General features: G+C 48.3%; 1 protein-coding gene across 2 annotated transcripts in view; it reads right to left on the bottom strand.

The window, feature by feature from the left end:
* The window catches only part of Drc3 (dynein regulatory complex subunit 3), a 41,462-nt gene that overhangs the window by 10,976 nt on the left and 3,674 nt on the right, over positions 1-26,812 (bottom strand). Inside the window, exons 3-9 of one of the 2 annotated variants that reach the window (NM_029044.2) lie at positions 24,551-24,749; positions 19,787-19,903; positions 18,335-18,501; positions 12,752-12,898; positions 8,170-8,289; positions 7,461-7,573; positions 5,383-5,557 (exon numbers count right to left, since the gene is read on the bottom strand). In NM_029044.2, coding sequence (NP_083320.1) covers positions 5,383-5,557; positions 7,461-7,573; positions 8,170-8,289; positions 12,752-12,898; positions 18,335-18,501; positions 19,787-19,903; positions 24,551-24,710 — 999 coding nt within the window. In that variant the 5' untranslated portion in view covers positions 24,711-24,749. The remainder of the gene's footprint in view (positions 1-5,382; positions 5,558-7,460; positions 7,574-8,169; positions 8,290-12,751; positions 12,899-18,334; positions 18,502-19,786; positions 19,904-24,550; positions 24,750-26,812) is intronic. The other variant, XM_006534382.4, reaches the window with a different exon arrangement.

Here is a 26,812-nt window from a genome sequence, read left to right as displayed (position 1 = left end):
AACCACAGCCATGTTCTCAGAGCTTTACACACTTGTCCAGTCTGGTACGATCATTGCCACACAACGATGTCTCAGTCAGTGACATACTGCATGGATGACAGTGGCTCCATCAGACAGTGATGCTCAGAGGTTCCAGTCACTTAACAATACCATGGTGTTCCCACAGTGACAACCACCTAGTGACATAATTCTCAGGATGTATCACCAGCATGAAGTGATGTATTATCATGTAGGAAGCTTCCAGCCCTGCTTTTTGCTGTTGCTTATTTCTTTTGAGATAGGGTCTCGTGTATTCAAGGCTGGCCTTGAACTTACTGTGTAGTCGATATTGACCTTAAACTTTGATCTTCCTGCCTCTGCCTTCCAAGTGCTAGGATCACAGGCATGGACTACACCTGCATATTTATGTAGTGTACCCATATACGGACAGGTAAACTTGGGGAAGTTGCACACGCATCACTGGGCTTGAAGACCAGGTGTGTACATCAAGGCCTAACGGGGTAGATGAATAGGAAGAACTGGACCAAGCTGTAGGAGGGCAGCTGTGAGGAACAAACTTGGAGCCCTCAGAGCTATGTGTCCTGGGAATTTCTACAATGTGGCCTCAACTTAGGCTGAGCATTGGAGGCACCTGGGAAGCTCCCAAAGTTAGATCACCTGAGCCGGTGCACCTGGGCCTAGGATGGGCTATGTCTTTTTCTTTCTTTCCTTTCTTTCTTTCTTTCTTTCTTTCTTTCTTTCTTTTTTAAAGATGTATTTGTTTATTTTATTTGTAATGAGTACCCTGTAACTGTCTTCAGACACACCAGAAGAGGGGATCAGATCCCATTACAGATGGCTATGAGCCACTATATGGTTGCTGGGGATTGAACTCAGGACCTCTGAGAGATCAGTCAGTGCTCCTAACTACTGAGCCATCTCTCCAACCGGATGCGCCATTTGTAGGACAGCTTCTTGTGGGCTGAGATACAGGCAGGGCACTGAGTCAGGTTTAGCGGGGTCCATGACCTGCCTCTCCAGAGGGACTTGTTTCGAGGGTGAGTCAGGCCCCAGCCTGGTCCTCAGAAGGTGCGAATGGATGGCATATAGGTCTCCCAAACCTAATGTACCTAGGGGCCAGGGAAGAAATGTCAGGAAAGAAGTGGCTGGACAAGAACTGGGGACTTGTCCAGTTCACAGACAGAGGTCAATCCTGATGACAAGTGCCTCCAGATAAGCCGGAAGTCACACATTGTCTTCCTTTGAAATTGTCCATTTCCACTGTCAGCAAAGGGTGTGTGTGTGTGTGTGTGTGTGTGTGTGAGAGAGAGAGAGAGAGAGAGAGAGGGAGAGAGAGGGAGAGAGAGAGCACACTGTGGTCAGGCTACTTCATGAGTTGGTTCACCTTGTCCCTTGCTGAGGCAGGGTCTTGTGTTTCTGCAGCAGCACACTGCTATGCACTCCAGGCACTCTAGGCACTGCTATGCACTCTAGGCTAGCTGGCCCCTCAGGCTTCTGGAAGAGCCTCTGTCTGCTTCCCCCTGTCAGCAGGAGTGCTGAAATTCCAGCGGCACAGCACCGCAGCTAGCTTGATCTGTGTGTTTGGAGGACTGAACTCAGGTTGCCAGGCTTTCAGGGCCAGGGCCTTTTACCTGCTGAGCCATCTCCTGCCCTTTGACTGGTGTTTGAGGGAAAAGCAGGCTTTTCCTTAGCGTTTCACTAAGACCTGCAATTTAAAATGAATTAAGAGTTCTGGTCTGGGAAGACAGCTCAAAGGGTAAAAGCATTTGCTGCCCAGACCTGACAGCTTGAGTTTGAGCCCTGGATTCCACGGTGCAAGGAATGAACCGACTTCTGAAAGCTGTTCTCTGATGCTGTGCCATGCATGCAATGCACAGTAACACATGCAAACACATACTACACACATGCAAACACACACTACACACATGCAAACACACACTACATACATGCATGTGTGCCGTGCTCGCACACATACGCGCACAAACACAGAGATACATAAAAAAAATTAAAAAGAATTCTGCTTTGCCCCAGCCACGGTGGCAAGGGCTTGCAATCTCAGCTTCTTCGAAATGGAGGCAGGAGGATTCCAAACTCAAAGCTATCCTGGACAACTTAGTAAGACTTGTCTCACGATTTAAAAAAAAAAATAGTCTCTGATACCTAAAACTGTCTCATTTCTAGGATGATGGCTTCGTTTGGCCTTGGTGATCTATAGCCACCCACTCTTCCAATTCTTCTAACACACAGGCTCCCCTCTGCCAAATGACCTTCTAAGATAACTTTCAAGGAGTCTCCCCACCCCGAGGCTCTTCCTTCCTCCACTGCACCGGGGCGAGACTCCGGCTGTTCTCATCCACACTGTTCTCTATCGAAGCAATCCCTCTTCTCATAGCTGATGTCTTCAAGTCACCTACCTCACCCCACTTCTGCTCTCGTTTGTATAATGAGCAAGTGGAGCCTGGTACCACTTCCCTTGTCCACCTGCTTGTAGAGTGGTCCCCCTCCCCTGTCCCCAAAAGTGACACCAGGAAATAATTCAGGGTCCAGAGAGGCAGAGTGTGGGCTAGATTCATTCCCCAAAGTGAACGACAATGAGTCCTCTGCTTCCTGACTGTCACTTCTAGGAGAAATGCCCAGCTCAGCTTCTGGGGAAGGGAATATGTGTCTCCCTTTACTTACTCAGAGCATCAGAAGTAATGCTCAATACATCAAATTCACTACAACTGGCTGTCTTCCTTCCCTGAGCTCAGTCCAGTGTCTGTAAGTCTTTATAAAGGTTCAGTATCCCAACATTATATTGTGACCATTGCCCCTTGTTCCAAGACTGTAAAGGGTCTCAAGGATGATTCTAAATATACGCCCCCTTCTGTTCCAGCTCTTCTCATTCCTAATCTCTTTTTGGTGTTCCCTGTTTTGAGACAGACATTTCCTGTGTCCTAGGCTGTCCTGGAATTCACTATGAAGTCCATGATGACCTCAGCTCACATCAGGCCTCTTGCTACAGCCTCCCAAGTGTTGAGATCACAGCATGTACCACAATGCCCAGCTCCTCTGAATCTTGTAAATGGACTGGGAATGCTCTAAATTGTATGTCTTTGGGATGGGTATGTCCATTCCCACTCTAAGAGTCTGGACTGAGCTTTGCCAGAGCCATATGAGTATGATAACGTCTAGGCCCTTGCCTGTCACATGCATATTAATCATGAAGGACTTAGTATTCTTTGTCTTCAGTTAGCTTCCCATCATCCCAGGAAAAGGACTCTCCTGATGTGGTGGGGGAGGATATTGCTTAAGGATCATACATCCAAGAACACAATACATGAAGTCCTTCTTCAATATCCGTTCCCTTGGTTCTTCCAAGATCCCAGTGTTCTGGTAACCTGGCTTGAGCATCAGTGATAACACAGTAGAGTAAGGAATAGAAGTTGAGAGATCAGGAGAGTAGTTTGGGCCAGGGAAGATATTAGTGAGATCAGAAATGAAAAGCAACTATCCGAATAACATATCACACCCAATTGCAACACGGGGTGTGTCTGTGTGTGAGTATTTCACTGAGAAACAAACCCCCAGTCTCTCCGTGGTAGGCAAGCACTCTACAACATTCCTGATCCTCCTTCACTGATTAATTAATTTTTGAGACAGGGTCTCATTATGCAGCCCTAGATGCCCTAGAATTTGTCATGTAGACCAGGCTAATCTGAAACTAACAGGGATCCACTTGCTTCTGCCTCTCAAATGCTGAGATTAAAGATGTAAGACATCCATTACTCACTGGGCGGTGGTGGCCCACGCCTTTAATCCCAGCACTTGGGAGGCAGAGGCAGGTGAATTTCTGAGTTTGAGGCCAGCCTGGTCTACAGAGTGAGTTCCAGGACAGCCAGGGCTACACAGAGAAACCCTGTCTTGAAAAAAAAAAAAAAAAAACCAGCCGGGCGTGGTGGCGCACGCCTTTAACCCCAGCACTTGGGAGGCAGAGGCAGGCGGATTTCTGAGTTCGAGGCCAGCCTGGTCTACAAAGTGAGCTCCAGGACAGCTAGGGCTATACAGAGAAAGCCTGTCTTGAAAAAACAAACAAAAAAAAAAACCAAACAAACAAACAAACAAAAACCAACCAAACAAACCAAAAAACATCCATTACTCCCAGATCTTCTTTTTATTTTGAGACAGGGTCTCACTAAGTTGCCCAGGCTGGCCTTGAATTTACAACCTTCCTTCCTCAGATTCCCACGTGCCTGGGACTACATGCCCAGGTCACCAGGCTCAACCAGAATTATCTGCTTCTTGCCATTACATAGTCACCCCTTTGAGGGCTGGCCCTCATCTTGACACTCAGCATTAAATAAAGAATATGAGAAAATTAAAAAGGGCTGAGGGTGTTGCTCAGGTAGAGTACTTGTCTATCTAGTAAATGGGAGGTCCCAGCTCTCTCTTTAGTACCAGACGCCATTAACACTAAGAACACCACCTGTCTTATAGGTAACTCCACCTAGGCCAGGCACAGAGAGACTGAGGAGGTGGGATTGCTTAAATCCAGGAGTTTGATGTGAGCCTGGGCAATACTGTGAGACTTTATCTCTAAAAGCAACATTACTGTTATTCTTAAACCTGTAAAACTCATTTTAAAAATAACAGTGGTGGCACAATTTGCCTTTAATCACAGCAGGTGGATCTCTGTGAGTTCAAGGACAGCCTGGTCTACAGAGTGGTTTTCAGAACAGCCAGGACTACACAGAGAATGCCTGACTTGAAAAACAAACAAGCAAGCAAACAAACAACCAAAAGTTCTTTCAAATGACTCCTACTTGGCTGGATCCTGACCACTGGGCCTTCAAGCTTGCTGCTTGCTCTGCTGGGACAAGGTTCTCTAATCTCTAAATCTAAATCTCTAAATCTCTAAAGTTTCCTGGCCCTTCTCTGGAAGTGTGTCTTTCCAGAGCTCTAGGACATCCCTGACCATTTTGCTTACCTAGGTAAGGAAGGTTTCAGCCCAGGACTGTGTACCTTACAAGGTGGGAGCTGCTAAGGTCTGGGAGCATGTGTATCACAACTTCAGCATGCCGGGGTCAGGCAGAGTGGGTCTTGGAAGTGCCTGCTGAATGACTGAACCAAAGAAAGCCTAGGGTGTCATCAGTATCACCTTTGTAGTAGTGGCACAGCTAATACCACTGCTAACACTGATGATGAGATAGGGTGACCTTGAATCTTAGGGGTATCTGATATGAGGTAGAGCCACTGTGCTGGTTCAGCTGAGCTGTGTGTGGTGTCATTTGGTAAAGTTGTGATCTTTAGCACGTGGACATAGACTCTAGGCCTCAGGGGCCACCAGAAGACATGGACATTGCAGCCCCTCCTGGTACCCTGGCAGAAGACAAGGGAACTTACCAGCAAGTGCTTTTCCTCAAACTTGGCAACCTTGAGCTTGCCCTGGTCCTGGTTTTCCAGGATGGCCTCCTGTATGCACTCATTGAAAGTGTCTAACTCTACCTTCCGTTTTTCTTGCTGATTCAGGCCATACTCAAAAATGTTCAGGCAGATGATGACAAACTTGTCCTTGTAGGTAAGTGGCTGTTAAGGAAGCTTGGGGCTCAAGGTCAAGCTACTAGGATGATGACAAACATGTTGACAATTGCTTGCAGAGCACGCCATGGGAACACCGTGGAGGCTACAGGTGGTCCTTTGGACAGAAGAAGAAACTGAGAAGCTGGGGAAGCAGAGATTGCAGTTTGGAGAATTGATGGTCATGGCTTCTCTACCTGCAGCCTAAGGAACTCGGGATCAGGAGAAAGGCCCTAGAAGAGACTTCCAGAGGACTTGGGGTGCAGGGAAGAGCTAGGAGCAGCCTGGCCAGGGCAATGAGTCAGAGTACTTTTATCTTTTTCTGTCTCTGATGTGGCACCAGAAGGGCCCTTCTGGGAGGGGCCTGGCCTGTGGTTCATCTGAGCTGAGAGAGGAACTAGGTGGTCTAGGTTCAAGTTATAGCTCTGATGCTGCTTCTGGGACCCACCTTAGCAAGTGACCTCTCTGGGCCTCAGTGCCCTTACTTCAACTAAGGGCATGGAGGAAGCAACCACAGAGTCCTTTGGAGGGTGGTGTGGTGACATACACTTTTAATTCCAGAATTCATGGGGCAGAGGCAGGGGACCTTTGTGAGTGAGTTCCAAGCTAGCTAGGGCTATAACAGTGAGACCTTGTCTCAAACAACAAAACAAAACAAAAACAAAAACAAAAACAAGTCCTTGGAAAAAGTCTTGTGGGAATGTGTTCAGGAGAATGGATGCCTTTTCACAAATCTCTCAGGTTCACAGTGCTTAAGCCAAGAGTATAGGTCCCTGAGGAAGAGAGGTGGCCAGCAAGGAGAAGCCCTGCCCCACTCTTCTCCCAGTGTTTGGGTTCTGGGTAGATACCCACTGAGAAAGTTTCAATGCAGTCACTGAGGTCTGGGCTCTGCCTTTAGGAGCTCACCAAAGCTGGCCAAGGAGCTGGGAAAGCCATGGATGGAGGCTCTAACACAGGAGCAGTGTATGGCAGGAGCCATCACAGGATCAGCCAGCCTGGAAAAGGATCTGTGAGACAGGAAAAGGACCAGCCATACCCCATGACTTCTGCTGACACCATGGCATCACACAGTGCAGTAGACATCACACAGTGCAGTAGATATCACACAGTGCAGTAGACATCACACAGTGCAGTAGACATCACACAATGTATTAACCTTCCATCCCTGGGGAATCCTCATCTTTCCCAAATTACAATTCTCGTTTCATAGCTTATTCCCAAATAACACTTCTTCTATTAGAGATTCATCTTTGTATTTTTTCTGGAGGCTGACACCAGTGTTGGTGGCCCCACAGACCAATGTGGACTGGCTGTCTCAATTCTCAGCCCTCAGGTACAACCCACCCCCCCAACCCCACCAGTCTCCTGCTTACCACTGAAGCACAGGGTTTGGTTGTCATGACCACTGCCACTATGTATAACAAGTGCTGACTTTTCCTCCTCGGGCTCTGACCAACTAGGGCACAAATGCAAGCTCTCAGGCCCCACAGATGAATGATCCCGTACAAATTGCTTAACCTCTGGGGTTACTAATGGCAGCCACCTGGTGGGGATGCTTAAGGGGATGTGGACCAAGTGCAGCCATATAGCCAGTGAAGATCCTTGACATAGAAACACATTCTCTACTTCCACCTCAGAAAACCCAGCTTGCCAGCACGGCAGGCCCAGCCAGCCTCTGTCACTCAATGTGCCTTCAGAAATCTAGACAGCACTGTTCCACAAAGCCCAGCTGGCCTGACTGAAAAGGCCTTTTGCATTCATGTAGCCAGCTGAGATTTGTGAGGTCTCACATGAATGATGGGAAAACTGAGGTCCAGAGTAGGAAGAACTTGCCCAAGGTAAGCTGGTGGTAGGTGAATCAAATCTGCACCCCAAAAGGCAGCCATGTGACTTAGAAAGGATATGCTTCAAGGAGCTCTCTAACACCAGGCAGGTAGGACAGCTTGTTGCCCTCCACATCCTCGGAATACATGCTGTCAAACAGGAAGGGGCCGTTCAGGTGCTCAACAAACGCCATCTGTGGATTCAAATAGCCAGACATGGTGACCCAGAGCCAGGCTTCTGTGAGGGTTGAGGTAGCCAAGGGGGACACTGAACCTGAGCTGCGGCCCTCCCTCCCAGGAAGGCAAGTGTGTGGGTGTCCCAGGCCCAGAGGGGATATGCAGAGAGGCACAGAAGATACAGGTGCAGGTTGTTTCCAAGGAGTGACCTGCAGCTCTGGGTTGCTCCAAAGGCAGCTGGAGTTGGTAGTAAGGAGGCCAGCAAGGTGTGGCCACAAACTGAGGACCACAGAGAACTGAAGGCCAAAGGGTTACTGCATGGGCTGGGAAACAGCTTGAGGGTCATAAGTAAGGGAGCCACTGGCACCAAGTGTTTTGAGGACAATCTCTAAGCACAGGGGTAGGGAGTGGGGACTGGGCTGAAATGGAATGGCTCCTGGAGACTGTGATCGGGGCTGAGCAAGGCAGGGAGTGGTGTCAGCTCCTGTGGCTGCTTTGTGAGTTTTAGGGTCCTGGGGATCCTTGTGGATCATCGTTTAATGTGACCAGAGCATTTGTGGTAGCTTTGTGTCCTGCTTAGGCCAGGCAGGCCAGCCAGCTGTCTGAGTGCTACCTTGTGTTCCTCCAGCTTCTCCTGCTTGGCCTGCTCCTCCTCCAGCTTCATCTGCAGCTGTGCCTCGCGGTGCTTCAGCTCGTCAATGCTGTACTGATGTTTCATCTTCGCCATCTCTCTCTTACCCAGGAACAGGAATGGTGTGGTTACCAGAGGAGAACTGGTCCCTCCAGCCACACACCCGTGGGACCCCTAAGTATGGCCGATGTGTTGGAAGGTATGTTTTGTAAAAGCTTGGAAAGGCAGAGGCCCTGGAGATGAGAATGCCTAATTACTCCCGGGCAACCTAAGCTTAGAGGAATCATGAAATTGGAGGGCTCCCACCCCCCACCCGCAAGAGCCTGCTCTGAGGCAGCCTGAAAGTGCCCCTTGCATGTTGTAGGAAGCAGTGGGGGCTGCCCCTTCCAGCACCAGTGTAAGATCAGGCAGTGCAGTGTGGGGAGGTTCAGGGCCTGCTTGGCAGAGTTCAGCTTTCCTGAACTTTTACTCATTCTCTAAAGGACACACACACACACACACACACACACACACGATGTAGACCACGTGTGCTACGGGAATTTCCCAGTATTCATGTCTGAGCACAGGTCTTGGTACTACAGATGCTAGGCCAGCCTGCGATTTTTTTTTTCCAGTGCTGGGAATATAACGGAAGACCTCACATATGCTAGGGTGAGAGCTAGCCTCTGAACCCACCCCAGCCTCTGTCCTGTGCTTTTTAAAGGCATAATACACCCAAGCTTCTGAGCTGATGTTGTGTTTCAAATTAACGCCTTAGTCTCAGATTCTTAAGCTAAGGGTTGCAGTCTCATATTGGATGGAGTAACTGAATGTGGAAGCCACACACACACACACACACACACACACACACACACGATTGACAAAGCTTTCTGAACATACGACGACCAAAATTTCATTTAAAATCAAGCATATAATGAACCCTGGGTGTTCTGGCCTTGCTTGATCGCACTGTACTGTATGACTTCACTTTAGTCTTGGTTCTGAGTAGAAACATGCACATGACTGTCACCTACCATACCCTGTGTGCTCATGACTGTCACCTACCATACCCTGTGTGCACATGACTGTCACCTACCATACCCTGTGTGCTCATGACTGTCACCTACCATACCCTGTGTGCACATGACTGTCACCTACCATACCCTGTGTGCTCATGACTGTCACCTACCATACCCTGTGTGCACATGACTGTCACCTACCATACCCTGTGTGCTCATGACTGTCACCTACCATACCCTGTGTGCACATGACTGTCACCTACCATACCCTGTGTGCTCATGACTGTCACCTACCATACCCTGTGTGCTCATGACTGTCACCTACCATACCCTGTGTGCACATGACTGTCACCTACCCATACCTTGTGTGCATATGACTGTCACCTACCATACCCTGTGTGCACATGACTGTTATCTACCATACCTTGTGTGCATATGACTGTCACCTCATGCTGCCAGATACCCCCACCCTCCCCTGATCAGACATGAAATGGTGTTTTCTGTACATAAGAAGTTTCCTGCTGTCATAGAAACATAATTGTTTAATTTCAGAAAATACTTTAAATATTTTCCTGCCATTGTCCTTTGGCATATAAGTACCATTAGTATAGTTTTTGGTTGTATTATGTTAGGATGTTTGGTTTTTAAAAATGCTATTTGAGGCCAGGCAGTGGTGGCACATGCCTTTAATCCCAGCACTTGGGAGGCAGAGGCAGGCGGATTTCTGAGTTCCAGGCCAGCCTGGTCTACAGAATGAGTTCCAGGACAGCCAGGCCTCCATGGAAAAACTCTGTCTCAAAAAAACCAAAAAAGAAAAAAAAAAGGCTATTTGAGTTGCTGAAGAGTTTCATTAAATGAATTTTGACTTGGGATTAGGACAGAATCCACCCAAATTAAGATTTTATTATTATTATTATTATTATTATTATTATTATTATTATTATTATATATGCTGTATATGTGTGTGTGTAGAAGCATGAACCAAGGGGCAATGTAAGTGATTTCTCTCCTTCCAGCCTTATGTAGGTTCTGGGGCTTAACCTCAAGTCTCCAGGCTTATATAGCACTGGATACACTCAACTATTTTGCTGAGCCCTCAACAATTTCTGAAATGGCTCTAACATAATTCTACCATTTTATAGTATGTATTTATTCCACACATTTATTCTCATTGAGAATTAAAAAAATCAAAATATTAATCAGCTCTTAAAACCATTGAAGTTTCTCTGCATCTTGTGGTTTATATATCTAGCCAAGATTTAATGTTTGTTTAAGACAGGATCTCTCTACATAGCTCTGGCTGGCCTCATGTTAGAGACAGATCAGGCTGGTCTCAAACCCACAGAAATCTGCCTGCTTCTGCCTCCTAAGTGCTGGAATTAAAGGCACCTGATCTTCGTCTTTTTTTTTTTACATTTAATTTATTTTGTGTACGAATGCTTTGCCTATATGTACACACACACACACACACACACACACACACACACACACGACAACATATAAATGATCAGAGGGCAACTTGTGGAAGTCAGTTCTCTCTGTCCACCATGTGGGGCCTGGGAATTGGTTTCAGGTGCCTTTACTAGCTCAGACATCTTCCTGGACCACGCCTGGCTTTTTAAAAGATTTTGTTTTGTTTTGTTTTGTTTTGGTTTTTGGTTTTTTTTTTTGTTTTGTTTTTGTTTTTTCGAGACAGGGTTTCTCTGTATAGCCCTGGCTGTCCTGGAACTCACTCTGTAGACCAGGCTGGCCTCGAACTCAGAAATCTGCCTGCCTCTGCCTCCCGAGTGCTGGGATTAAAGGCGTGCGCCACCGCACCCGGCTTTTAAAAGATTTTATTTACTTTATGTTATGTGTGTGAGTGTCTGGGCTGAATGATGTCCGTGTATCATCACTGTATCACGTGCATGCTGCACACTGAGGCCAGAAGAGGGACTTGGATTCCTCTAGGGTAGAGTTACAGGAGATTGTGGAGCACCCATGGGTGCTACAAATTGAATCAGGTCTTGTGGAAGAACAGCCAGTGCTCATGACCTCTGAACCATCTCCCCAGCCCCTCACACGTGGCTTTTAAATCTCCTTTCTGGAGATCAAACTTGTGGCAAGCGCTTGGCCTGCGTGAGCTCTAAGCCTGCATTTAACAAAAGGTAAGATTTTATGCATACCAAAGAATTGTTTTAAAATAAAATTCTTTATGATTCATTACTTATAACTGTTTCATCAGCACTTACCCATAGACATGGATATTTTCTCAGGTAAAAAGGGTTTACAAGAGGGGAACATTGTCAGAACCTGCTCTGAGACAGGACTGGGGTTAAAGGCAGTGCTTGTTTGCTTGGTTGGTCTTTAATTTTTTGAGATGAAGTTAGAGTAACTGAGGATGTCCTGAATCTAGCTCAGGCTGCCTCAAACTATTGATCCTCTTGCCTCAGTTTCTTAAATTCTGAGGTTACAGTAGTGTGTCACCATAACCATTGGATTTAAGAATCTCAGAACTAGGGCTGGAGAGATGACTCAGCGGTTAAGAGCACTGACTGCTCTTCCAGAGGTCCTGAGTTCAATTCCAGCAACCACATGGTGGCTCACAACCATCTGTAATGGGATCTGATGCCCTCTTCTGGTGTGTCTGAAGACAGCTACAGTATACTCATATATATAAAATAAATGAATAATTCTCAGAATTAAAAATCTCAGAGCCAGGCACTACATATCTGTAATCCCAGCATTTAGGAAACTGAGGCAGAAGAATCAGGAGTTCAAGGTTATTCTTGGCTGTATAGTTCAAGACCACCCACGCACACATACTGGGAGAACAAGAGAAATACTCAAGTTCATACTTTCACAGGAAAGCCCACTGTAGTCGGAGATGGGGAAGCAGCTCTCTAATTTCTCTTATTTCTGTGAACAGCACTGAGACTGGACTTTGGAAACCAGCTTGTCCCTCAAGGCAGGGCTCTCTATACAAGCTGTAGGTATATCGGCTGTCTGTATTTGGGTAGACACTAGGATAGCATTTCACTGTCCAGATATTCCTTATGGCAAGGAAGAGGTGACAGAGTCAGGAAGAAATGGGTGCGCGCGTGCACACAAACACACACATGCATACACACTATAGCTGGCCCAGCATGGGGATGAAAGACCAACTCCAAGATTAACTGTAACTGACCAGGAGAGTCTTGGTGAGTCGCTTCCCTTGGTTGCCAGCTTATGTGCTTCCAGAAAGATGGGGATGAGAGTGGGGCCCTCCCAGCTTGGAGTGACAACCCTCAGGGAATTGCTATGGAATTGCTCCCAGGCTCATACGAGCCCTGCCACCAGCTCATGATCAAGACAATTTACTGTCCATCTTCCCTCAATCACCTAGAGTCTTCACCTGGTGGGCTGTTGTGTAGAAGCAGCCGAGGCCTGGAAACATACAGGAGATAAGCCTTGGGAGACTATTGCTGGAGTGGCTGTGCACAGGAGGGGAAATGGCTCAGCCAGGAAAACATGCTCTCTTAGCCATGGACAGGGAGAGCGTCTCACTGTCTCATGACTCCCACTGAGAACAGAGCCAGGATGCTTACCATCTGCTCATCAACGCGCCGGAAGTCCAAGTACACGAGGTCAGAAAGATAGGCATAGATGAACATCTTGTACTCCTCTGCCTCAGAAACGGGATTCCCAGCGAGACTGAGTGTTCGCAGGCACGGGAACCGGCGCAGGTAGATGATCTGGGGAGCGGGAAGCAGAGGTGCTTTCCTTGCTGCCACAGAACTGGAACCACATACAACAGCTTCTCCCCTCTACACCCTTCCTGAGTCCACAACCTGGCCAGGGCACCCTGCATATAGTCAGGTGAGAGTTCTGAGACAGACTTCAATCCTGAGAGTAGCCAAAAGCTTTCAGAAGAATCGGAGCGCTCAAATCCCAGCTGTGGGATTTAGGACAGATGATGGGTCTAGTGTATGAGCCTTGACTTCCTCCTCTATAAAATGGGCAGAATGACATGTTGTGTCATCAGTACCATGAAATAAGCTATGAAAAGCAGTCAGCAGCGAGCCCAACAGCCTCTGGATGAATGGACACTTAGAATAGGGTGTCATAGAACCCCATAAAGGTCCCAAGTCTCCTGTTAAATGGAGTTGGGTTGCTGGCTTTCATTCACTGGACAACAACAGGCAGAGCATCTCACTGGGAGCCATTTATTCTTCCTCTGCTTCGGTTTTAGTAAAATGGGGAAATCAACTGCTTGGCTATGCTTGCATGACAGCACCATTGGAACACAGACACTGCACCGTGTGCTAGACAGGAAAGGTTTCTCATGGCCTGTGCATCAGCTCCTGCCTCCAGATTCCTGCCGTGAGTTCCTGCCCTGACTTCCTTTGATGTGGAAGTGTAAGCAACTTTCTCCCTAAGTTGCTTTTGGTCATGGTGTTTTATTATAGCAATAGAGACCCTCACTAAGACAACATCCATAGGAGAGCCGGGAGGGCGCACATTCCAAGAACCCAAAGGCCCCGAGGCAGCAGAGGGCTTGGCACAGCCACCAACAGCACTCAGCCAAGTTGCTGCAGAGCAGTGGGGAGGGGACAGGTGGAAGGACATGAGCTACACTGGGAGAGGCTGACAACAGAGGCTTTCAGCAGGAATTTAAATGTGCTCCAAGAACAGCAAAAGCCACTAGAGTCTTGCTTATGGAGGAAAGCAGTATTTGGTTTATTTTTTAAAATACCTTTTTCAAGAGCCCCCTTTATGTTTTTTTAGCCACAGAGAGAAAATGTTGCTGATGAAATATGTTGTAGCAGGTGAGAGTGAGCAGGCAGGAGCTGATGCATGGGGGTAGGGTGGGGTGGGGTGGGGTGGGGTAGGTCTGTAAACAGTTCTGGTTCATAAGAGAAGTCTGACAAAGATGCACAATGCCCTGTGATCTAGCAGCCCCACCCTGGGAGTTTACCTTACAGATGGGCTGGTGCAGATGTAGAGAGCCCTGTTCTACTGCATCCTGCTCATGGACACATGCTACGCCCTGCATGCAATGCACCATCTGGAAGCAACCTCGACTGCTACCTTAAAGAACCCAGGTCACGTGATGGAAGGATCCGGCAGAGGAGTGGATCCCCTCTCTGCTATGCCAATAATCATGCTAAGTGCTGACTGGAGAAGAGAGGGCTCAGTCAAAGGCAGGTGTCTGGAGGACAGCTGGACCAATGTGACAATCACACATGTTTAAAAGCTGGATGCCTGGAGGGATACTCATGGAAATTAGAAGAAAGCTGATGGTTTGAAAGAGAAAGTAAAACTGAAGACTTCTGTGAGCTGAGTTAGGATCCCTTTTCTGGGTTTTTAATGCAATCAGCAGGTACTTAGGTAAATCTAACAAATAAATAAATCACGAAACAGCAGGCAGTTAGATGCCAAATAAATAGGAAAGACTCCGAGCACAGATACTTAGCTTTGAAGCCAATGCCTAAGGCGTGTCAAGTCACAAAGAGGATACTGCCTGGTTAGGTGAAGAGGATCCATGGTCCCTAAGGTCTCCAGAATACAGACAACCCTGGGGACACCTAGGTATCACAGATCTCCTGCAGGCTCTTTTCCATGGGCTTTCTGTCTTTCTCTTTCTTTGGAGATAGGCTGTAAGTGCATCTAGAGTATTGGCAAATAGCACCCCATTGGAGAGAGCAAGAAGGCTTTGTCCTGTTTAGGTGCTGCAGGGCAGCGTGGCAGAATACTAAAGGCTTTACTGGAAGTAGGGCACCCTGACATAGCCTCTGTAACCTCTCCGGCCTCTTTTGTCCAGGCCTGGGGAAGGCCTCAGCTTCGTTAAATTTTCCAGTATCCAAAGGATGAGATCTGGGATGCAGGACATGCTAAGGCAGAAACTGATGCTAAATGTTCAACAACAGGGTTTGAAGCTGGAAGCGTTAGGTCAGTGCCGTAGCATGGACCTTCTGTATACAAGTTCCTGGATAATGTCCCTAACAGTGCTAAACCAGAAATGATTTTTTAATAGAGAAGAAAATAAAGAAAAAGGATAAAAAAATAAAGATAACAAAAATAAAGGGGAGTCAGGTAGTGGTGGTCCATGCCTTTAATCCCAGCACTCAGGAGGTAAAGGCAGGTGGAGCTCTGAGTTTGAGGTCACCTGGTCTACAGCATAAGTTCCAGGATAGCCAGGGCTACACAGAGAAAGCTTGTCTGGAAAGAAAAGAAAAGAGAAAGCCGGGCATGGTGGTGCACGCCTTTAATCCCAGCACTTGGGTGGTGCACGCCTTTAATCCCAGCACTTGGGAGGCAGAGGCAGGCGGATTTCTGAGTTCAAGGCCAGCCTGGTCTACAAAGTGAGTTCCAGGACAGCCAGGGCTATACAGAAAAACCCTGTCTCGAAAAACCAAAAAAAAAAAAAAGAAGAGAAAAGAAAAGAAAAGAAAAAGAAAACAAACACAAGCCAAAAATGCTATTTGGGGTTAACTTAGAACCTGAAAATTCCTGAGTGACTTATCATTCTTTGTGTACCTACTAGTGCCAGGTTCTGCATTAGGCATATAGTAGTGTAACTGATTTGGCTTTCACAACAACCCTGGGGTCTACTATTAATCACATTTTATCGATGTGCAAACAGACACACAAAATTCTAAGTCACCGGTTCAGTGTCAAGCAGGTGGTAGGTGGCAGCTAACAGGGCTGACTCTGCTAGTCACACCTTCCAGGTCTTACTTGGACCCCTGCTGGCCAGTAGGAGGATTCCTTATCTCACAGAGCAGAGGGCAGACTGGGTAATTGGAGCCAGGATTTGGAAAAGGTTCTGGTGAGTTGAAATGCTTTGAACTGTTATAGATAGCAAACCTCTGAGACTATACAACTTCTGGGGTTTGGCCCTACCAGGCAGACTTCATACTTATAACAAGTCGATGATTGATTTACTTTGTTGTTCACTGAAGCTGCCCAGCTGCCCATGCTCACACATGACATAGTCTGATGGTAGGAATAGAACCTCCAATGGCCTAGCAGACTAAAGGGACACTGAGGGTGGAGAGGACACTTCTCCTTCTCTCTTCCCTGTCATATATAAACAAGGATGCTATAAGGATAAACAGCCCTGAGGAAATGCTAAGGATGTGGGAGCCCGGAGGTGTAAGTCACATAGTATCCCTGAAACCCTATTGATAAGCTCTCTGCCATGCTCTAAATCACACCACAAGTGCCCCTGTTTGCAGCAGATGCTGCAGCCGGGACAGACTTTTCCGGGTAGCGTTCCACCTTGTCATCTTCTGTGTCAGCAAGGTCTCCATGTCTCCAGAGGCTCACCCGCAGGCTGAGAAGGAGCTAATCTGCATGGAGTGACCCTAGCTGCTGGGGGAGGGGACAGAACTGAAGGTCAGTGCCTCAGGCGGGCTCCAGCAACGAGGGAAGGAGGTCTGCATGTTCTTGAGACCCGGCAGAATCAAGACCCCACCACCCATAGCAACGATCTCCACAGTACCCAGCTCTGGCTTTCCCTCTCCCCGCTGGATCATTTTAGTTTCCAGAAGTCACCTCCCAGGCAAATCACTTGCACCTAAGGCCCTGGCTGAGCCTTGCTTCCAGCCAGCCGGAGTCCAGCTTTTTTTTCTTTCAGGCAGTGCCTCTTAGGTGGTACTACCCTTGATTAACCATTCATGCGGCCCCTCGAGTCTACCCTGACTGTGGTGCTTTTCCTTCCTGTACATAGCTCAGCCCTGGACATGCCCGAGCACGGAGTTTCCATGCTGACGCTTCTCTAGATGCTGCTGTCTGCAACCTGATCTCAGCTCCCAGGCTGCCTGCACTCTTGGCTTCCATGCAGGTTTCCCAGATGCCTCTCTGGCTTCTGCTCACATACCTTATACTAAGAAGCCATCCTCCTCTGGCCAGATGGAAATTCTTTCTCCCACCCCCCACCCCCTGTCTGCCTCCTTCCCGAGTGCTTGATTAAAGGCATAAAGGCATGCACCACCACCATTGCCCAGCTGGTTCTCATATCTTTCAAGGCTCTGGAATCAGGTTGACTATCACCCCTGACTTTCTTTCCCTCAGCAAAGATATCAGCCCTCTGCATGTTAAGAACCTGTTCCTAAGCTGAACACACACATGTAAACCAGCATTCGGGTGGCAGAGGCTGGACGGTCATGACTTTAAGGTTTACAACTGTATACCAGACAAGGGAGAAGGAGGGGGAGTAGAACAGGAAAGAAAAAGGAAGAGAGAGAGAGAGAGAGAGAGAGAGAGAGAGAGAGAGAGAGAGAGAGAGAGAGAGATGCTCCAGCACCAAGTACTCGTATTATATCTCCTCCCCTAGAGAGAGCCTGGGCTGGTGAGTTACTGTCCCCTCTCTATTTGACAGGTGAGAAAACTGAGACACAGAAAGTTTGCACCTCACTTGCACTCAGGTCTGACATGCAAAGTGAAGACTGTGTTGCCTCTAGGGTTTGGTTTGTCTTTGATGAACAGACTTAAATGTGGGCAATAACTTGACTCGCTCCTGTTCATGTAAGCCATTTGGGTGTACAGTTAGGACTGAAGGCAGGCCAACTGATTAATATATGTGGAAATGGAATCTTGAAAGGTATTAGACAGCCCTGGGCTGGTGGCCAAACTGTAGAAGCTACAGGGTCACGTCTACCATAGCACTCAGTAATTATTAGCAGAGTCTCGGCTGTTGTCTCCCTACTGTCAGGCCACTGTGATGTCATAGAGACACGTTTTGGTATCTGGACTGCCCTCCTACCATCCACAGGGATTGCTTCCCTGTTTTTGAGACCCTAACTTGCTGTCACATTCGTCTAGATGATGACGGTATGGCTGGCTACCCCAAAAAGAACCATATACTGCCATCTCTGTCTCATTGGACATAGAACAAATGCCCTATATCTAGTAGGTTTTTCACTTCAGCAAAGGTTTGTCACATGAGCATGAGACACAGAGCATGCATGGGACCACAGCTGAGGCCAGGAAGCCTGGTACGCAGAGGGGGTTTTGTTGGACTAAGCATGGTCTTTCAATATAGTCAAAGCCCTTGTGGAATAACTTGGATGTTTGATCTCTCTAGGAAAAGGGTGTATTGTGTGTCTACCACCTCAGACCTTGGCTTTGGCATGGCCTGAGGCCCTGTGGTATTTGTGACATGGGTCTCCAGGCCTGGTACTCACATTCATCATGTTGCTAATCTGGTTGTTGCCCAGTGACAGCACCTGCAGCTTCACCAGGGCATCTAGAGAGTCCACCTTGGAGATCCGGTTATTGGACAAGCTCAGGTCCTCCAGGTTGACCAGGGTATCCAGGCCCTCGATGGCCTCGATGTTGTTAAAGGACAAATCTGTAAAAGAGGAGGACTCTGAGGGGTCTGAGGATACACTGCTTGGCTAGAGGAGGGACAGTCCTGAAACAAAGCGCTCGGGCGGCTTAGAGCTCTCGGGAGTAACACTTAGCTGAGAAGCTGGCTTGTTGGGGGTTCTAGGAGCATTAGATGGCCTTTTTCCTGAAGTCCTCTGTCTGCCATCCACCCAAGAGACAAGTTGACCTGCTGGATCTGGGTATTGGGTATTGCTCGGAGCCTGGGCTGGCATGGGTAAGCGTCCCTCCCGATGCTGGGAGTCTGATTTCACCTCCTAGAGTGATAGGTGCTCCACAGCCATGCAGACGGACCAGGAACCAGTGTCAATGAGTACTAGGGTACAACACAGGGGGCCTGAGCAGGAGCCCTGGGCCCAGTCAGCCTCTTGGAACCTCAGGGGCTGCTTCTGTGAAATGGCCCCTTAACCCACTAGTGGGGTTCCTAAGGCTCCTGATAACAGTGCAAGCACATCTGAGAGTGCTATGGAGACTGAGAACTACATTGGTGATGGCTCCTGGAAGCCTGGCAGAATGGAGGAGCATACGCTTTGGAATCGAGGCAGGAGTGGGGTTAGCCTAGCGCTGCTGCTACTTGGCTGTGCTTCTCTGAGCCTTACATCCCTTTCCATCCGTTAGGATAACAACAGCCATTGAACATCTCTGTGGAGGCTAAATAAGACATGTCAGAGGAGCTCTCAGCTTGGCCCCTTTTGTCCTTTAGATGGTCCCTTGCCCCTCACTAGGCAAGGAAGCACCTAAGAGGTCAAGCTCCCAGTGACCTTGGCAGTGAGGGCAAAGTTTGACAAAGTTTGGTCAGAGATTGACAAGGGAGCCTGTGGCCTTCATCTAACTTGTCCCCTTGGCTTGTTCAGTACTACAGTGGGGATGGTGCGTGAACCCAGAAGCCTCTTGTGAAGTACAAGCTGGCCATGATCAGCACATGGCCATGCTCTGTGCTCATTGCAATGGTCAGCTGTCCACCGTGCCTATGTAAAATGCCAGTCCAGGGCTGCCCCTGTGCCCACCAGCCCGAGAGGCTGGCAGGTGGCATGGAGTAGCCTGCCTGGTGTGCAGAAGCACATCCTTGCCATGCTTTGCCCAGCACAAGCCACCTCCCAGGCTTTTCACAGACTGTTGCTTTTTTGCTCCTGACCGACAGAGCATTTCTGCTGTGCCTGGGCTAACAACCGGCTGGCAGCTGGGTGCCACGGCGATTATTCTGCGGGGAGGCCATGGATGTCCTTGGCAGACACAGAGCCAGGCCTTACCCAGCCAGACGAGGTGTATGAGGTTCGTCAGGCCCTCGATGCGCTCGATGATGTTGTTGTTCAGTTGCAGCTTCTTCAGGTTCTCAAACTGCCAGAGGTTATCGATGCGGAGGATGTCTGAAAACAACCAGAGCACCCGGGTGTGACAGATGCCGGAGCTCTGTGCTTGTGCCCCGTAAGACTGAAGTGTACTCACATGGGGCTCCGCAACTCTCTGCCTTCCCCAGAGGAGGAGGCACCCTGGCGAGGAGCACCTGAGTGCGAGACCCTCAGCACTGTTCCCCAGGGCCACTGGACAGGATCAAAGAGGTCTGGTGTGGCAAGGGCTTGCTAAGCAGGTGTCTGTGGAGGTGAGCTGGGCCTTCTCGGGGACAGGAGACTTACTCACACTGCCCTAGGGGCATGGCTGGGGCTTCTAAGGAAACAAGGCTACCTTGGAACATAGACTACAAGCAGAGGCCAGCATGGGGGGAGGGTCACTCAACTGGTTTTACTTTTGGAGGGTCATTGGGTAATATTTATTGGAATATTTACCATCTGTGCCTCTTGACCTGCAATTTATTTATTTTCCTTTCTCTCTCCTCCCCCTCTTTTCTTGAGTTAGTGTCTCACTAGGTTGTCCTGACTGTCCTGGACCTCACTATGTAGACTAGGCTGGCTTCAAACTTCCCAGAGATCCACTTGCCTCTGTCTTTCAGGTGCTGAGATTAATGGAATGCATCACCACACCAGCTAGACCAGCAACTTTTTAAAATCTGTCTCTAGATACATCCTAGAAATATTCATAGGTGTGTGAGAGCAGAATAGAGCAGCCACTGGGACAATCACTCTCAAAATAGGAAGGTGGGGCCCAGACATCTTGGCAGCAGAGACCCTGCGGTCATGAGGACCCATCCTGGCTGTGTAGCTCTTCTTTCCCTGAGTGTGTTGTATGGCTAGAGTTTCTGTCACTGGAAGCAAAAAAGCCTGAGTAGTACTTAAGTATAAACAAACCCACACTGAGTATGTAAAGCGTAGAGGCCAGTGGTGCCTCCTAGCCTCCCTCATAAGCCCTGTATAGCTCTGCTGTTGTGTGCTCCTTTAAAACCTATTTGCATTATGCTTATTTCAAAACTAAAAAAAAATTCTCCTTTACTTTTACTTTATACGTATAAATGTTTGCCTGTATGTACATGTATATACCATGTGTGAACTTCTGCAGTCAGAAGAGGGTATCAGACACCCTGGACCTAAAGTTGCAGGAATTAAACCCAGGTCCTTTGGAAGGACAGCCAGTGCCCTTAAATGCTGAGTTATTGCTCTAGCTCCCTGTATTAGTCATGGAAAGAAACAGAACATCAGAGCATACATACATACATACACATACATACATAGATGTTTTGGCTCTAAACACATGTGCATACATGTGTGCCTGCATACATGCAATATATACACACAAAGTCTATATTTCCAAATGTCCACTTGGGGTACTTTGTACATATGGCTTAGAGATAGAACAATGGCTCTTGTGTGTGTTTGTGTGTGTATACATGATTTATTAGAATGGCTTACAGGTTATGGTCCAGCTAGTCCAACAATGGCTGTCACACTCAGGAGAGGCTGGTGGATCTCTGAGTTTGAAGCCAGCCTCATCTACACAACCAATTTCAGAAACTTTAGACTTTATTCACTTAAAGAAATGAAATAAAATAGAAGTGAGAGATTTTTAAAAATCACTACTAAGAGCCTGGCATGGCGTCCACACCTGTGTCGGGAGAACGAAGCATCAAGACCTTAAGTCTAGATTGGGATATGTAGTGAGCTCAAGCTGAGACTAGTGCTACTAGTTATAATCCTAACTGCTCAAGAGGCTGAGCCAGGAGGCTAACAAGGTCAATGCCAGCCAGCTTAGTGGGAGCCTGCTTCAAAATGAACAGGAAAAAGAGGATGTGGGACAGGTGTGGTGGTGGGGAGGTGACCCTGGTGAAGAGCACTTGTTCTTACAAAGGACCCGGGTTTGGTTCCCAGCGCCTGCCTGGTGGTTTATAACCATCTGTAACCATTGCAGGAGATCAACACCACCTTCCAACGTCGGCAGGTACCAGGCATGAAAGTGCTACAAACCTGGGGATGTAGCTCAGTGATAGAACACCCGTGTAGTTTGTTTGCCCAAGGTTGTAGTTTCAATCCCCAGTATAAAATAAAATTCTACTGACAGCTCACATTTATCGAAGAGACAGGGCCTGTTGGTGAGGTTTGAGGTTCAGTGTGTGGAGGTGCTCTGACCCCCTCACGGGTCTTAGGGCAGCAGAATCCTTTGGTCTGTCGATGCTTCCCCCTGGGGCGGGAGTGGTACCTATGTCCTCCCTGCTGTAGTCAGAACCAGGCAGCACAAGAATCTTTGTTTAAGTTTCTGTTTGCTGCCAGACTTTCCAGCCTGATTTTGTCTGTCTCTGCGTGTTTCTGGGGTGGGGCTCAGTTCTTCCCAAGGCTCCTAGCCACCTCCTACTTCTGGTCTGGATTTTTCCTGGCACCTTACTGTGGCCCTGCTGTCTGACAGGCTGAAACCCAGCCCTGATTTACCCTAGGCTATGGTGGCTTACCGCTGAGCCACTTTAGGTAGGTGGCACACCTGAACCAGGCTTTACTTCAGACAGCAACAGATGATGTGAAAACGCCCAACTATACTGACAAACAAGGATGTGTCTGAGAGTTAGCTCCAGAGGAACTTCCTGCCAAGAAGCTGGCTTAATCTGTCACACAGCCACCAAGTCCACTTCCATGACCACTTCCTTGACAAAGGCATCATCGTTATTGCCTGGAACACAGTAGCAGGCTCCTCGCCAGAACCCTGTTCCCACCCACCCACCCTGGCAGGTCTCTGTGAGAACTCAAGTCCCACCCTATCCTGTGTCTATTCAGAATGCTTGGGGGATCCCAACTCACTATAAAAGCCAAATAAATTTCATTGTCCGGGGCAAGCACCTGCTGACAACATGACCTCCCTGGCCTGTCCCCACCCTGGCTTCCTCAACAGGCCTCCTCAGGCTGCCTCTGGCCTACTCATGGCCTTTCACAGTTGTTCTCCTGAATCTCACATACCACCCCACCTCCCCAGATCTGCACATGGCTCCCTTCCTCATCTCTTTTAGTGCTTCTTCAAGTCTCACCTTGGCAAGGCTCTGGCCACTGTAGAAAACACTTCAACTAGTTCTAATCTCCTTTCTCCTTCATTTGCTCTGTCTACCCCCACAGCAGTACTGCCTGGAACAATCTCATTTTCTGTCTTATTTGTCTCCCCCACATCAGCTCTGTTAAGGTAGGGCTCTCTGTCTCTTGGACTGTGCTGAACTGGAATGCCTGCCTGGAAGAGCCTCTGGCATCTCTTAGGTACTTGCTCAGTACCAGCAGGATGCCCACTAGGTGGGAGAGGTGGGAAGGGAGTGGCCGGTCCTCATCCACTCCTCCTCTCAGGGAAGCTGCAGCTCTGGGTCATTCCTGGAGGCCAGCCACACCCAGGGGGCCTTGTGGACTTACACAAGGCCCAGCCTGCCCACTTTTGGCTGCCTCCAGTCTTTGGTATGGAGTCCTGCATCTTTGTTGTTGACCAAATGCCTAGACAGCTAGGGCCCAAGACTAGGTTCACTTTCTGAGACCTCACCTACTCAGAAAGCAGAGGACTCAGGGTCCTCACCTACCTCCTCCTCCTTTCTCCTTCTCCTTTTTTGGGTAGTTCTGGGATTAAGTTAGGAACACTGTGTATAATAAGCCCTCTACCACTGATCTGTTTTCTCAGTTCATATATTTTTCTTTTGTTCTTATTTGATATGCATGGGTGTTTTGCCTGTGCACATGTCTGTGTATTACATGAATACAGTGCCTGTGGAAGCCAGGAGAGAGCATCTGATCCCTGGAACTGAAGTTTTAGATGGTTGTGAGCTGCCATGTGGGTGATGGGAATTGAACCTGGGTCCTCTGGAAGAGCAGCCATTCCTCTTAACCAATGAGCTATTTCTCTAATCACCCCCTACTCACTCCTTGTATTTTGGGAATAGGGTCTCACTACGTAGCCCAGGCTGGCCTTGAACTGGAGGTCTTACTGCCTTCTGCCTCCCAAGTACTGAGATTCGTACTAAGCTAAGCTCCTCCTCCCTCTCATGCTGCCTGTCCTGGCTCACCGGGTCACACCCAGTGGCTTCCCAGCATGACCCAAGCACTGCATACAGGTTGTCTCACTCTTCCTCCCATGCAGAACTTGTGATAGGAGCTACTTCCTATTTTGCAGATGGGGACATTGAGAGAGTAAGTCTCTGCCTATCTTTTACCGGGCCACCCCGTTCCACCCAAAGTACATCCCTGCTTCAGGGATCTCTATGCTCTTCCTCTGTTGACACACTACCCCTAAAGCCACTCCCTCCAGTGCTGGCTCCACCTCTGTCTCCCTGCACTCCTACCCTGGCTCCAATAATGTGGGGTCTCCTTGGTTCTCTATGAAGGACTCCAATCTAAATCAGTGTGGAGTCATATAACAGGGAGAGCATGGTCTAGGAAAATTCTATATTTTGTTGTTGTTGCTGCTGCTGTTATTCAGAAGGAGTATTGTGGACAAATGATGGAACTATTGGATTGAGTTGATACATTGTGCCCCTGGTCCTGTGTCTGGTGGGCTCTCACACTGGTGTGCGCTGACCCTCTGTGTGGAATTTGGGGATTTGAAATAGGGCATAGGAAGTCAGGGAGGCCCAGCTCCACCCAGGTCACATTGCTGACACCCAGAATACGTACTCTGGAAGTCCAGCTGCAGGGACAGGACATCTTTGAAGAGGATGCCCTCCTGCTTGGCTAGCTGCCCAGCTTCTTCCTGGGGCCCTTGCTCCCCGACAGCTGCTTTGAGCATGTCATCATCCATTACTTTTGGCTCCATCGAGTCATATGGCCGGCTCATCTTCGCTGAGAAATTGGCTTCCTCCTTCACATACGGTTCCTTTGGTTTGAGAACAGAATTTGGCTGTGTTTGATATGATGTCAGGGCCTGTCAGGAGGCCACAGGCTATCCACTTCCATCCCTTGCCTGCTGTACCTTAAGACAAATGCACTGCTGGAAGGCTGCCCCAGGCCTTCCTAACAGGCAACTGATCCCTCATCAGGGCTCACCATTTGACTTCACAGCCACAGCTGGCCTCTACATGGGCCCACAGGGCTGGTGCCCTCAGTGGTTTCCTTAGTCTATAGTTCTCAGGTCCCCTCAAGGCTAGTCTCTGACCTTCTGTTTCTGTCTTCACCTAGGTCTCTTGGTCCAAGTCACTGACAGTGGTCCTTGGAAGTGCCAGCCCCCAGTGGCCCTTCTGAGAACACTTCATCCCTGGGCAGACAGCCATACATGAGGAGACACTGACCCAACGTGGCCATTAATCCCTTGAGAAATGGGAACCTTGGGGTCTCAGAATGAGAGCGAACGTATGAGCTAGCTGCTTGACTGAGGAGAACCTATGTAACTAGTGTTTGCCAGGCATATGGTTAGGTAGAGAGCAGGATAAGGACAAACACATACAGCCGGTGTCTACTTGCTGGCTGTCCTAAGTCCAGCCCTATACCTGTTTGTGTCTCTTTCTGTAAGTTTGGATTTCTTACATTAATTTCTCTGTTACTTAAAGCTAAGTCAGGTTCAGTTGCTAATGGCCCAAAGGGATCTGCTGAGGCACCGTGGTGAAGGCAGGGTCTCTGTGTTGGGTTAATTGTACTTGACTGCCATGCTTGGCTGGGTAGATCACAGCTCCAGAGGACTAGATACTCAGACCTCATTGTGACCATTTCCAACCCCAGAAAGGCGGGCATTATGTTTCTGGGAGCCCACTGGAATTTTGCCTTGTGAAAACTCTGGGATTCTATCCTCCCCTTTGCTCCCACTTGTGTCTCATCTCCCTTCTTACCTCTGACCTTTGACCACTAGTCTCCCTGGACCTCTGGTTCTCATTTTGATTCCAGGTGCCCCTTTCCTTCTGCCTTCTATTCCACAGGGCCAGAGCAACTCCCAAGACTGCTCTGCTATGAATCCTGACAATCTGTCTTTCTTCTAAGATTGCCGCCCTCTTTTCTCTGGTACCATCCATGTGAATGCAGCAGATATAAGTATTTATTTCTATTCCTTCACTATCCCAATCAAAGATTCAGATGCCAATAACTCTTGCCTGCTCTTCCCTTCCACTCCCTACCCCATGTTGTAGAGCCAGTTCCTCTGAATTAAAAAGTTCCTCCCAGGAGAGAGAGTGTGACTCATAGAAGGCAGGAAGCTCACAGAGTTACAACACTAGGATGCTGCTGAAGAGCTGATATAGAGCCACACATGGTGGTGCATGCCTTTAATCCGAGCATCTGTGAGGGAGGCAGAGGCAAGAGGATCTCTGTGAGTTTCAGGCCAGCCTACTCTACATAGTGAGTTCCAGGATAGCCAATTTGATTTGGTTCAATATAGAGAGACCCTGTATCGAACCAAACCAAATCAACCACACAAAGAAAAGTGAGTTTATATATGAGGAGTAAACAATTTCTGAGGAAGAAAAGACTTATCTTTGATAAGAGCAATCTGTAAGTTAGACTTAGAGCTCTAGGACCAAACTGGCATGATTTGTCACCCAATTTGGGGGTGCCTTTGAGCCACTCATCCTTCTGTAAGTCACTGCAATGAGCTCACTGGCTCACAGGTTATACTTGGATGGACTGGCTTCTTAGGCCTGTCATTGATATCTTATCTAGTGTGAAGGATGTTTGTATCTTCCATGGTCCCTGCTCTTTTTCCATCTGTGCCCTGATCCTTCAAAACCTCAACCTTGTTTTCCTACTCTCTCCTGTCTACTTTTCCTCTTCAGAGTAAATGACTGACTGACTGACTCTTCCTCCTCAGGGTGACTGACTGACTGACTCTTCCTCCTCAGGGTGACTGACTGACTGACTCTTCCTCCTCAGGGTGACTGACTGACTCTTCTTCCTCAGGGTGACTGCTGACTGACTGACTCTTCCTCCTCAGTGTGACTGACTGACTTTTCTTCC

Source organism: Mus musculus, chromosome 11, assembly GCF_000001635.26.
Source record: "Mus musculus strain C57BL/6J chromosome 11, GRCm38.p6 C57BL/6J".
NCBI classification, from domain to species: domain Eukaryota; kingdom Metazoa; phylum Chordata; class Mammalia; order Rodentia; family Muridae; genus Mus; species Mus musculus.
This window is presented reverse-complemented; position numbering and strand designations above follow the sequence as displayed.